The sequence below is a fragment of the Pipistrellus kuhlii genome, unplaced genomic scaffold (assembly GCF_014108245.1).
Source record: "Pipistrellus kuhlii isolate mPipKuh1 unplaced genomic scaffold, mPipKuh1.p scaffold_m20_p_10, whole genome shotgun sequence".
NCBI lineage: Eukaryota > Metazoa > Chordata > Mammalia > Chiroptera > Vespertilionidae > Pipistrellus > Pipistrellus kuhlii.
In genome coordinates this window covers 8,797,352-8,810,495 of record NW_023425405.1, presented here as the reverse complement: position 1 = coordinate 8,810,495, position 13,144 = coordinate 8,797,352, and the positions used below count along the sequence as shown (strand labels likewise).

The 13,144-nt window shown below is 39.7% G+C and overlaps 1 protein-coding gene across 7 annotated transcripts in view; it reads left to right on the top strand.

Moving 5' to 3' along the window:
• The first annotated feature begins 6,034 nt into the window (after positions 1-6,034).
• POT1 (protection of telomeres 1) overlaps positions 6,035-13,144 on the top strand; it is a 59,808-nt gene continuing 52,698 nt past the window's right edge. The window contains exons 1-3 of one of the 7 annotated variants that reach the window (XM_036425902.2): positions 6,035-6,144; positions 9,643-9,841; positions 12,502-12,574. In XM_036425902.2, the coding sequence (XP_036281795.1) occupies positions 9,719-9,841; positions 12,502-12,574 (196 nt within the window). In that variant the 5' untranslated portion in view covers positions 6,035-6,144; positions 9,643-9,718. Of the gene's footprint in view, positions 6,145-8,341; positions 8,361-9,642; positions 9,842-12,501; positions 12,575-13,144 lie in introns of those variants that run through there. The other 6 variants (XM_045576498.1, XM_036425950.2, XM_045576501.1 and 3 more) reach the window with 6 other exon arrangements.

Below are 13,144 nucleotides of genomic sequence, written 5' to 3'. Positions count from 1 at the left end.
GAATATGGAATACTCCGTCTAAATTTAAGGGGAAAAAAAGTAGTATTGAGATTAACCTTAGCAAATTAGTAAATGAGATTACTAATGGTGGAAAGGTTACTTCCTAGAAGAATGAGACTGATGTATTAGGACAAAAGGTGACATTTAATAACACAGTGTGTCTATTTACTCGTTGTTTCATAATCCTCACCTGAGGATATTTTTCCCCCGTTGATCTTCAGAGAGAGAGGGAAAGACAGAAACCCCTCCGTGAGAGAAAGACATTGATTGGTTTCCTCCTGCAGGAGCCCTGACCAGGGCCTGGACTGGGGAGAGCTTGCAACCTAAGTGCCTGCCCTTAGCCGGAATCAAACCCAGGACCTTCGGTCCACAGGCTAACACTCACTCCTATGACTGGCTTCATCTTAAATTTGTTGCTGTGTGAGTGTGTGTGTGTGTGTGTGTGTGTGTGTGATGGTTGCCAGGAGTAATTGGTTTGCATGCTTTGTTTTGTTTTTACTTGACTTGTCAGGTGTTGAGAGAGAGAGAGAGAGAGAGAGAGAGAATCTCTTTCAGAAGACCCGGCAAATCTCTCTTCACCTTGCCCCATCATATGCTCATTCTTGAACTTGTAGCTGTGGAAAAGAATATAGGATTTTTCTGAAATAGATGATTTAATATACAGAATACCTGGGAGAAATGGAAAGGAAATCGGCATTTTTAATATAAGGGAAAATTAGGGAAGAATATTGATCCAGGTTAATGTTATTAGTATCTGTGAGTTTAATATGAATAAAATTAGCAGATATTTGGCATACATAAAAAACTCTTGATGGTCAGATATAAATGATAGGGGAAAAGATAAGTTTCCTTTTTGCCATTTCCTTTTATTCTAATAGAGTCATAAAACTCTGTTAAATCAACATGTCTCTAGACATTAGTCCTGTTTCACACCACCTTAATATGAACATAGCAGGAATAGTAGGGTTTTTCTCCATCTGTTGCATTTCTTTGGCTATGCAAGGCTCTGGCACTGCACTCTGGGCTGAAGATAGCCTAATTAAAATGAAGTTTTACAAATGTGGTTATATGGCAATCATTTCTATTCAGCCTTATCATAGGAAAAATAGCCTGGGCTAATTTTTCACTATTGAGAACTAAATAAAAGTAGGGCCAACACAAATGTTATTTTATTCTCTAATTAATCCAGTAGCTATAACCCTATCATTCTAACAACACAGCATCTTTGATGGGGAGAAAAGACAAACTGTCATTTAGACAGAGAACATTTCACTGTTATCGTATATAATTGAAAAGTGTATAAAATCCCTCAATTTTCATCAAGAGAACTTTTTGCTGTCGACTTTTCCAGTTCCTGAAAAAGTGTACTACTATGAACATAACGCATAAATGCAGATTCTACTTAAACCAGCAATAAAACCATCCAACAAAATTACAAAATGTCTTTCTGTGTTAAAAATGCATTTTGAATCTGAAGTAAACAGTTTTTTGAAGTAAAATATTCCTAATAATGATGATGAATTTTTAAAAAGTATGCAACCTGCTAATGTGTTTTCTATTATTTAAAGCTATTCATTATAAAGGTTTTAAAGTGTGCCTATTTTTGATCTCTCACAACAAGAGGGGAAAGAAAGAGGAAAACATCAGACCAACTGCTATATGCTAGTGTGCCCTCTATCTTTTAGAGCTGGACCATCATCTTTTCAAAGCAATCAAACCATCAATACAAGTTTTTAGTCCAAGATTACATAGAAATAAGGTTCTTTGAATAAAGCTTTCTGGACATATTCTCAAGGTACAAAATATAGGTCATGGCCTGGCTGGTGTAGCTCAGTGGTTGAGCATTGACCCATGAATCAGAAGGTCACAGTTTGATTCTCAGTCAGGGGTACATGCCCAGGTTTTGGGCTTGATCCACAGCAGGGTCAAGAGGCAGCTCATCTATGATTCTCTCTCATCTCTGATGTTATTCTCTCTTACTCCCTCTCTCTGAAATCAATAAAAACATATTTTTTAAAAAAATGTAGGCCATGTAGAAAACAGGGACTCTAAGCTTAAGACATAAACCCCTACAGTGTTAAGCTGAAAACATCTTTGTTAAATGTATCCTTCATATCTATTAATTAATCCAGCAACTCTTTTCCTCTTATTTTTTCCATCTCCCTCTATGTGTATGCTACCTCAATTATTCTGGTATCAATCTGAACATAAACCAAGTTCCTTACTTCCTTACTGTGAGAACAATCACTTCACATTGTTACAACGTTTTATTTATTTTTTGTAATGGGTGAATGGAAAGCAGCAGAGGCATCAAAGAAGGACATTTCTCCTGAGAATCACGCATACCCTCTGGCCTTGTGATGATTCCTTCTCAGTTTTTATCTCTTACCCATCTCTGAGAGAAGCCTGAAGAACCATCTTCTTAGACAATGTGATTCTTACAAAATCATCTGTAAGATGATTTTCGTGTTTCTCTATAAGCTTGTCAGAGAAACCTTTTCTGAATTAACACTCATGGTAGTGTTTGCATGCATTTTTTTTTCAATCTCAATGTATTTTTGGTGTAACTTAATCAAAATTTATCTCTGTGGAGACAGCCTATCTCAACCCTGTGTCTTTTACAAACTATGAGCCACTTGGGTATCAGGTGGCATGGCCCAAAGGAGAATGACCCCTTCCTATTCATAATGAAATCTTGCTCCTTCTTGCTTAGTCCATGCCTTTCTTCAGGCAATGGGACTCCCTGTTATGCTAAGTTGGCTTTTAGTCTTTTATCTTCTCTTTCCAGAGAACCATTCACTCTACCCCTAGTGTTTGGTTTGTCCCCTAGGATTCCTGAGGAAGGACTACATTTGATTTGAAGGAAACAAGAAGTTTTGCACTTCTGGTGCTCGTTATTTATCAGTGAGAATCCCTCTCTCTTTTTTTTCATTCCTCACCTGAGAATATTTTTTCCATTGATTTTTTTTTCTTTTTTTCAGAGAGAGAGAGAGAGAAAGTGAGGGAAAGGAGGGGTAGAGAAACATCAATGTGAGAGAGACATGTTGATTGGTTTGGGGCTGGGGACTGAACCTGCAATCAAATATGTGCCCTTGGCTGGGAACTGAACCAATGACTTTTTGGTATGCGGTCCACCACTCTAACCACTTGGCTAAACTGGCCAGGGCAATGAGAATTTCATTTTAACTATTTTTAAAATTAAACTTTTTTTTAGATTGTAGATTATATCAAAACGTTCTTCTTTTCATCTTTAAAAATTATAACTTTTAATAGTTATTGCGTTGTCTTCAAGTAGCTTTAATGCTGTTTCAATAGATATAGAAAAACAGTAATGGATTGTTTTGGCTTCAATGCATTATGTAATTGATTGAATCTCTTTTTCCCTCTCTTATTATCTTAAATTGTACTGTATATTCAAGTTCAATTTTCTTTATTTGTAGGACAAACTAATTGCTAATCTTAGGGAAAGCAATATAGGTTCTTGAGCCATATGCATTCCAGCCTCTGCCAGTAATCAGGAGACTAAAGAAGAAACAAGATTAAAATTTACTTGGATGCATAAGAATTGTTTAGTCCTAGAGAAATGAGAATAATCACAAAAGCAGTTATAGACACTTTGTTAGATGTCTTCATTATACCAGAACATGAACATTTATAAGTAAATAGAGGAAAAGAAAAAACGTTGAAAAATTAAGTTGATAGAGGATAAGAGGAAAATTAAGAACATGTGGTAGCAAAATGAAACACTTAAAAAATATGAGCAAGAAAGACTAATTATTGTCCTTTTGGCTTAGAAATAAAGATCTTGATGGACAGTTTCAAAATATTTAGGCCCTACAATGTACCAGGCACAGCAGAAACTCTATGCAAATAATAGTACACAATTCTCCCTTCCTTTAATAAGCTTAGGCTGTGGAAGAATGTGTTTAAATGCTGATGCCAAAGAATAAAACAAAAACAAAAGAGCAGTTGAAGATATGCTAAAAGACAATATGATTGATGATGGAGGGAAAATGAAACTATCAGGATCCACATGGAGGTCTTCTCTTCGGAGGGAGGAACAGTTATTTCTAAGCTGAGTGAGGCCAGGATAGCAAGAGGAGTGTCTATTTAAGTACAGTTTTCACTTAAAAACAAAAAACACCTTGTCACTGCTGATTCATGCAGGGTCCATAAATACAGGGGTGGGAGGGAAGATAGTCTAACACCTAACTAATGCTTCCTGCTGAAAAAAGTTACTTGAAAAACTGTTTCCTCCTGCAAATGTATATCTACAGCAGATATTTTAGTTCAAATTAGTTTTGAAAATATTTGTTATTCTTTGACATATTTTACTGATTTTTTACAGAGAGGAAGGGAGAGGAGAGTTAGAAACACTGATCAGCTGCCTCCTACACCGCCTCCACCCACCAGGGATGTGCCTGCAACAAGGTACATGCCTTTGACCAGAATAGAACCTGGGACCTTTCAGTCCACAGGCCAATGCTCCATCCACTGAGCCACACCAGTCAGGGCTACGTAATTCTTTATTATTGTTTTGCACTTGTTGGTTTCACTGAAACGATCAGAGGCACGAATCATCATTTGGCAGAGGATTCCCATTTTTTAAAATATTTTTTATTGATTTTTTACAGAGAGGAAGAGAGAGAGTTAGAAACATAGATGACAGAGAGACATTGATCAACCGCCTCTTGCACACCCCCTACTGGGGATGTGCCCGCAACCAAGGTACATGCCCTGGACCGGAATCGAACCCGGGACCTTTCAATCTGCAGGCTGACACTCTAGCCACTGAGCCAAATCGGTTTCGGTGAGGATTCACGTTTAATAGGATCTTATCAAAATTCATGAGAGACCTTAAACAAGGCTGGAAAGTGCAGGGCCTGGGGGAGGACTCCCTCAGCCCAGGCCAGTTTTGCATGCCCTACAGGAAGAACTCATGGTTGTAACAGAACTTTATGGCTGCACTTCCCTCTCCCCAACATGCCCTTTCTCTGCACGAAAGACCTTCCTGTGGTCTGGCTGCTTCAGGCACGTGGCTGGTCCTTCCTGCTGCTCCCCAGTCAGTCCTTTTAGCTCAAGGAATACCTGGCCCGCTTTTGGTCTGAGGTGAGCAGTTATTAATTACACACAAAATCATGGCCCTGTGGACCAGTGAAGAGGTCAATCAAGCCTGTCTGTGTTACAGAGATCCCGAACAATCGAACAATGCAGGAGAGTCTGGAGATTCACTTTATTCACTGCGGTGGGCTTGGAGAAAATGAATTCTAATTTTAAGCAAGGCTAGAAGCAGAACTTCCCTTACTATTAAAGAGCCAGCCCTAAGTGCACTTAGTGGTTATCTCGCTGCTGGCCTTGATAACAACACAGTTTAGCCAATTAAAAAATGCACCTGGCATGGCATTGAGAGTATGGGCAAATCTAGTCTCTGGCCTACAAGGTCAGACAGCTAAGTTTATCTTCCTCATTATTCAAGCAGGCTAAAGCAGGCTATAAAGCAAACATTTTTTTTTTTAGAATAAGAGGCCATCTGAAAAACAGCAGAAAATTCTAAACCGCAGTTTTTTACAAAATAGGGGTTTTCCTTCTCATCTGCACACAGCCTTGCTGCTGGGCCGATTTCTTTGTAGCATGGACACTGGGCCATTGCAGGGGGTGGGGGTGGGAGAACTGGAGGTTAAAACAAGTGCCCTGTAACCAAGCCCACCGAAGCTTCCAGTCCAGCAAACGGAATCCCTGATCCCTTTTGGAATCATATTTAATTAGCACAGGAATTAACATCAGCTGCCGCCTCCCCAGCGGGCGCTTCCGGCTCCAGCACGGGAACTGACGGGGGCGGGGCTAAGGGGAGGCGGGAATCCGAGCGGACGCTACGGTCGGCCCCGCCCCCTGTCTCTGGGCCGAGCGAGCATGTCAAACTCACGGCCTGCGGGCCGAAAGCCTCGTTTAAGTAAACACGTGACGCGTTTTAACTTCCAGGGAAACGGACACGCTGGGAGCCGTCCGCCGTCCGCAGCGGCCGCGGGAGGAAACGGCGGCGACGGAGTCCCGGGGCCGAGCACGCATGCGTGGGAGCTACGCCGCCGGCGCGCGGTGACGTCACAGGCGCGCCGGTCTGAACGCGGAGTTTTGCTGTGGAACCGGGTGAGTCAGTTTCCGAGTAGCTTTGGGGTTTGTCCTGGGGGTCCAGGGAGGGTTGGGACCTGCGCCGGCTTAGTAAAGAGGCTGGTTAGTGTGGACCCGGCCAGAGGGGACGGAGTGGGTGCAGAACAGCGCTCGGTGCGCGTCTCTGTCCGGAGCCTCGGGGCTCAGCCTCCCGCGGGGCTTGGGGGCCGCTCAGTGGGGTTTTCCCCGTCCCCGCCCTCAGGGGGCGCTGCTGGCCCGGGGACGGGTGGCGCGCACCCATCCACCCACTGTGACTGTGGGCACTAAGTGACTAGTAACTGTCCAGAGGGGAGGGCATGTATGGGAGTGCGGAGTGGGGGGTGGGGATTGGTAAGGTATGCACACATATAAAACCTTAATAAAAAAAATAATAAATATTTTAGATTAGCTGGGGGAAAAAAGAGCTTTGAGGAATAAAATTGAACCTGCAGTGCACACCAATTCGGTAGTCATTTCTTTGGGTTGTAGACGGGCGGGAGGCGGGAGGCGGGAGGCGGGAGGCAACAGATAGATTTTGGAGTAATTTGCTTTTTGGTTAATTACCGTTTGCCTACGCAATAATCAAACTGTCAAAGGGATTTTTTAAAAATGAAGCCAAAACTTTGCTTGCCCAGTAGCTTGTACATTGTAAAGCATCACGGTGGTAAAGGCTATTCTTAGCTCAGTTTCCACGGATAGTAAGACTGACTTTTAGAAGTAGTTTTTTTTTTTTTAATGCAAAACTAAAATCTCTGTTCTCTGTTCTATTCTATTGAACTGTATGCCTGTTCTTGTGCCAGCACCAGGCTGTTTTGATTACAGCGGTTTTGTAGTATGACTTGGTATCTGGTATTGTGATTTCTTAAGATTGCTTAAGCTATTCGTGTTTTTTGTTTGTATGTTTGTTTTTGGTTCCGTATAAAATTTTGGAGTATTTGTTCCAGATCTGTGAGACATACCATTGGTGCTTTAATGGGGATTGCATTGAATCCATAGATTGCTTTGGGTGGTATGGACATTTTAATGATGTTAATTCTACCAATCCATGAACATGGTATATTCTTCTACTTCTCTATAGCTTCCTCTATCTCTTTTTTCAGTGTCCTATAGTTTTCGGAGTAGAAGTCTTACTTCTTTGGTTAAGTTCATTCCTAAGTATCTTATTTTTGTTGTTGTTGCTATGATAAATGGGGCTATTTGTTTAGTTTCTCTTTCTGAGAATTCATTATTGGCTTATAAAGATGCAATATATTTCTGAGTATTAATTTTGTGTCTTGCTATATTGCCAAATTTATTTATTAAATATACAAGTTTTTGGTGGAATCTATAGGGTTTTCTATGTACAATATCATGTCGTGTGTGAATAACTAGAATTTTACTTTCTTCTTTCCAATTTGGTTGCCTTTTATTCCTTCTTCTTGTCTGATCCCTGTGGCTAAGATTTCCAGTACTGTGTTGAGTAAAAGTGTTGAAAGCTGATACCCCTGTCTTGTTCCTGTTCTTAGGGGAAATGGTTTTAGTTTTGCCCATTGAGTATGATGTTGGCTGTAGGTTTGTCATGTATGGCCTTTATTATGTTTAGATGTAATCCCTCTATTCATACTTTGTCAGAGTTTTTATATCAAAAAATGGTGTTGGATTTTGTTGAGTGCTTTTTCTGCATCTATTGATATGAACATGTGATTTTTGTCTTTCAACATTTTTATGTGATGCATTATTCATTGGTAAATATTGACCCAGCCTTGCATCCCTGGCATAAATCCTACCCAAGCCAGTATGCTCAATTAATATTTGACAAAGGAGGCAAGAATATACAATGTAGTCCAGACAGTCTCTTCAGTAAATAGCTCTGGGAAAATTGGATCGATACATGCAAAAAAAAATGAAACTAGACCACCAACTTACACCAGACTCAAGAATAAACTCAGAATGGATGAAAGACTTAAATGTAAGATGTGAAACCATAAAAAATCTTAGAAGAAACCATAGGCAGCAAAATCTCAGACATCTCTCATAGAACTATGTTTACATATATGTTTACATATAATATGTTTACATCTCCTAGGGCAAAAAAAACTAAGGATAAAATAAACAAATGGGACTACATCAAAATAAAAAGCTTCTGCACAACAAAAGAAACCATCAACAAAATGAAAAGGTAGCCCACTTTATGGGAGAACATATTAACATATTTGTCAATGATACCTCAGATAAAGGTTGTATACACTGAGTGGCCAGATTATTATGATCTCTGAATGCATAATAATCTGGCCACTCAGTGTGTGTGTGTATGTGTATTACAGGCCTGTGCATGAATTTGTGCATGGGTGGGGTTCGGCCAGTCTGGCTAGGGGGAGGGGACAGGGGTGGTTGACCAGCCTGCCTGCTGGTCAAAATTCTGGTCAAGGGGACAATTTGCATATTAGCCTTTTATAATATAGGATATACACTGAGTGGCCAGATTATTATACATTCAGAGGTCATCTAAAATATATAAGGAATTCATACAACTTAAAAATCATACACCTGTCAGAATGACTATCATCAACGAATCAACAAATGCCAGGTGTTGGCAAGGATGTGGAGAAAAAGGAACCCTAATACCCTGCTGGTGGGAAGGCAGACTGGTGTAACCACTGTGGAAAACAGTTTGAAGTTTTCTTAAAATATCACAAATTGAACTCCCATTTGACTAAGTGATCCAACCTCTAGAAATATACCCTAAGATACCCAGAACACAAATCTGAAAGAATATGTGCACCCTATGTTCATAGCAGCACAATTTACAATAGCTAAGATCTGGAAACAGCCCAAGTGCCCATCAGTAGAAGAATGGATAAATAAGCTGTGGTAAGTTTACACCATGGGATATTGTACAGCTATAAAAAAAAAAAGAAGAATCTCTTACCCTTTGAGACAGCATGGAGGGACCTGTAGAGTACCATGCTAAGCGAAATAAGCCAGTCAAAGAAAAACAAGTATCACATGATACCATTCATATATTGAATCTAATAGACAAAATAAACTGATGAACAAGGTGGATCCAGAGACATAGAAGCATAGGAATGGCTGTGGAACCTCAGGAAAGATGGGCGGAGACTGGGTGGGTGAGTGGGAAGAGATCAAAGAACTTGTAAGCATATATGAATAACCCATGGGCAGAGTTGGTATAGGCCTAGGGTGTGCGGTGGGGGCAGGCTAGAAGGAGTCAATGAGGAAAGGAAGGGGACATATGTAATACTTTCAACAATGAAGATTTAATTTAAAAAAATGAAATACCAAAGCGAATAGAAAGGGATTAAGTTTCAATGATTTAGAAGAATGTGTATAGTGATCCTTATAATAAAATTATAGCATAATTCATTCTCTAGCTCTCGTCCGCCAACAGTGACAACTAACTAAAAGAAAAAGAAAAGCAAAACTAAGACATAGAAGCTTAAAGCAGATATTGACTAGATTTTGTATATAAAAAAAACAAACTGGTCTCTGTATTTTCAGCATCAAGATATCAACTTCCCTGCTTGAGTTTGCTTTGGACAGTAGATCTGATATGCCACTGTAAAGCAGATCTGATATGCCACTGGAATTAATAAAAGAAGTCAATGGGGTGCCTGAAATTGAGCTGCTAAATAAACTACACAAAGTAGATTTCAGATCCCTACAGCTAGGTTGTGATTATAGCAAGGAATATGTCCAGGTAAGAATGTTCATAACTCAGAATAGTCATCTTTTGATTTTAGTAGTTAGATTGTTGTACATCTAGGTGTGGTTTTTCTTTGAATTTCTCCTGCTTCTTAGTAACTGACTACTTGGATCCATAAGTCATGTTTTTCATCAAGTTAGGGAAATTACTGGCTAACTAGAGGCTCGGTGCACAGGATTCGTGAACTGGTGGGGGACATGGTCTGGGGGATCAGCCCTCCATGGGAGTGCCATTCATCCCTGTCAGCTGAACGGCTGTGGACCTGCCCAAGCCGGTCAGTGAATGGCACTCCCGTTGTGGGTGTGCACTGACCACCAGGGGCAACTCCTGCATTGAGCGTCTGCCCCCTGGTGGTCAGTGCACATCATAACAACTGGTCAACCGGTTGTTCTGGTCATTCTGCTATTCGGTCGCTGGGCTTTTATTATATAGGATGTTCCTTAGAATTTTTTTCCCTCTGACATTATTACTCTTTTCTCCTTCTAAACGTCAGTTACATCTATGTTTGTATGTTAGAGTATTTGCTGGTGTCCTACAGTTCTATTTTTCAGCACTATTTTCTTTTTTGATGGAAAGAGATTTTTAGATTAATTTTTATTGATCTGTCTTCAAGTTCACTGAACCTTTTTTCCTGCCATGTCCAATATTCTGTTATGCATATTTAGTGAATTTTTCATTTTCATTATTGCACCTTTAAGTTAGGGACTAAGGAGAAAATGATGGGATATAGGTGAGAGATTTATTAGTATAATGAATACAAGAGTAAAGGAAAGAGAAATAAGGCTACATTTTGGTTTTGCCCTTCAAATCAATATTCTCCATATAAATACTTGCCTCTCATCTCTCATTGGAGGTACTTCTCTTTTCCTAGATTTCTCGTTATTTGGTTGCTTTCTGTTTTCAGCTCTGGTGAGTCAAGAAAAATTGTGAATTTGTTCATTGTCCCACTTTTTTTCATTTCCAGCTTTCTACCTTCTAAGTGGAACTATTTGCCTTTACTTTGACTGAATCATTTTGTGCTGCTGATGGTTATATTTTTCTTTTTTTATGATGCTTTTAAGAAAGATTGATTTATGAACATAGCTGTTTTTTTTGTTATTGTTGACTATATCAAAGTTGGAATATTAGTTTAGGAGATATGTATGATTAGGATCTCTTTTAAACTTTATTAAATCAATTATATGTCTGTGTGGAAGTTTCCAAAGAGCTCTATAATATATTTTCTCTTAGAATCATTAAATTTTAGAGCTAGAAGAAATGATAAAAACTATCCAGATTCAATAATTTATTTTTTTGAAACTCTGATTAAGTAACTTTTTTGACTGACAGGGTTACTTAGCTATAGAAGCAGAACAAAGACTAAACTGTATTTGTGCCTTAGGCAATTGATTTGTCTACACTGTCCTTATTTATTAGATTATCGTTTTGTATTTTAAAATTTTTTCTTAATAAGTTTTAATTTCTTTCTAGGAGCAAACTTAATCTTTTCCTTTAGTAGAAAACAGTTTTGCAGGCTAAAATAAAGTTGAAGTTGAGGTAGTTCATCTTTATATATAAAACGAGGATTTGGTGATATTAACTAACTAGTGGCCCGATACACAAAATTCAAGCATGGGTGGGGGTGTTCCTCTGCCTGGCCTGCACCCTCTCCAATCTGGGACCCCCTGAAGGATGTCTACTGCCTATTTATAGAGATTGGGCCTAAACCAGTAGTCAGACATCCCTCTTGCAATCCAGGACTGCTGGCTCCTAACCACTCACCTGCCTGCCTGATTGCCAGTAGCAACTGTGCCTGCTGGACTGCTTGCCCCCAAATGCTCCCTCCCCCACCAGCCTGATCTCTCTAAACTGCCCCCAGTGCCAGTTTGCTTGCTCCCAACTGCCTCCCCTGCTGGCCTGCTCACCCCCAACTGCCCCCCCCCCCCAGCTGGTCTGCTTGCCCCCATCTCTCCTCCCCACTGGGCTGCTCACCCCCAACTGCCCCGCTGCTGGCTTGCTCACTGCAAACTGCTCCTTCTCTGTCCTGATCACCTCCAACTCAACCCTACTGACAGCTTGCTCGCCCCCAACTGGCCCCCCTGCTGGTCTGCTTACCCCCAGTGGCCCTGCCCCCACCAGCCTGATCACCCACAACTGCCCTCCCCTCTTGGCCTCTAACCACCTCTACCTCAGCCCTCCCACCATGGCTTTGTCCAAAAAATGTCCAGATGGTCTCCTGGAAGGTCTTCCAATCTAATTAACATCTTACCCTTTTATTATTATAATAGTATAGATAGGATTAAATTACTTTATGGGTGGGGTGGGGAATTTAGAGATCAACCAAAGGACTTGAAGACACTGGAGCCTTGGGGGCTTGCTCTCAGGGGTGGAAATGGTTGGAGGTGAGATCAATCGGGGAAAAAGGAGACATATGTAAAACTTAAGACAATAAAAAACTAACAAAAAAATATTAATTTATGAACAAAAGTATTTTTAGGCCCTTGTTTTTCTCTAGATAAATCATTTCCATATCTTAAAAATACTGAATTAAACATGGTACTTTGATTTCTTGAAAGATAAAAGTCAATTGCCTTTAAAAATGATTCCAATCTTTTTATCTTAGTGTTATAATACCCTCTTGACTTTTCTGTGTAATTCTTTTTCTCTCATTCCAGGGAAAACTTTCACGTATCTCTCCTTTAACCTATGGTGGAAACAGAACATCTATTTTGAAGATTGGACTACAAGGTATATAAGATCATTTCTACTTAGTTTTTCCCCCGTAATATACAAATGGGTAACTTTGTATATAAATGTACACATACAGATAAATACACACCGAAGCACAATTTTACTTATACGATGATATAATTGAGTCTTAGCATTCGGCCTTGCTTCAGTGGTTATCAGAAGTGATTCCTAGAGAATGAAGATATGGAGATTCTTTCCCAAAGCCTAGAAAATCCAAATGAGGTGACTTGTACAATGTTTATTTCTTATACCCAAGTAATTTTTATTTTCAAAATTGCAGATAGCTTGGTCTTTACACAGCTCTTTTACTCTTCAATATATGGGCGCTGGGGGAGACGACCACACTTGTGTAAATTAAAACTTAATATGCCAGGAACGGTAGTAGTTACTAGAAGTTAAGTAATATTTGCGGGGTGATATTGTTATATTGTATAAAAATGAAACAATGAATATCTTGTTCAGTTTCTTTTGATTATAAATATAGGAAATTAAATAGGAAGTGGTCATTAGGTGATATTAATGTGATATTTACAGGAATTTATAGAACATATTCTATTTGAATATGGT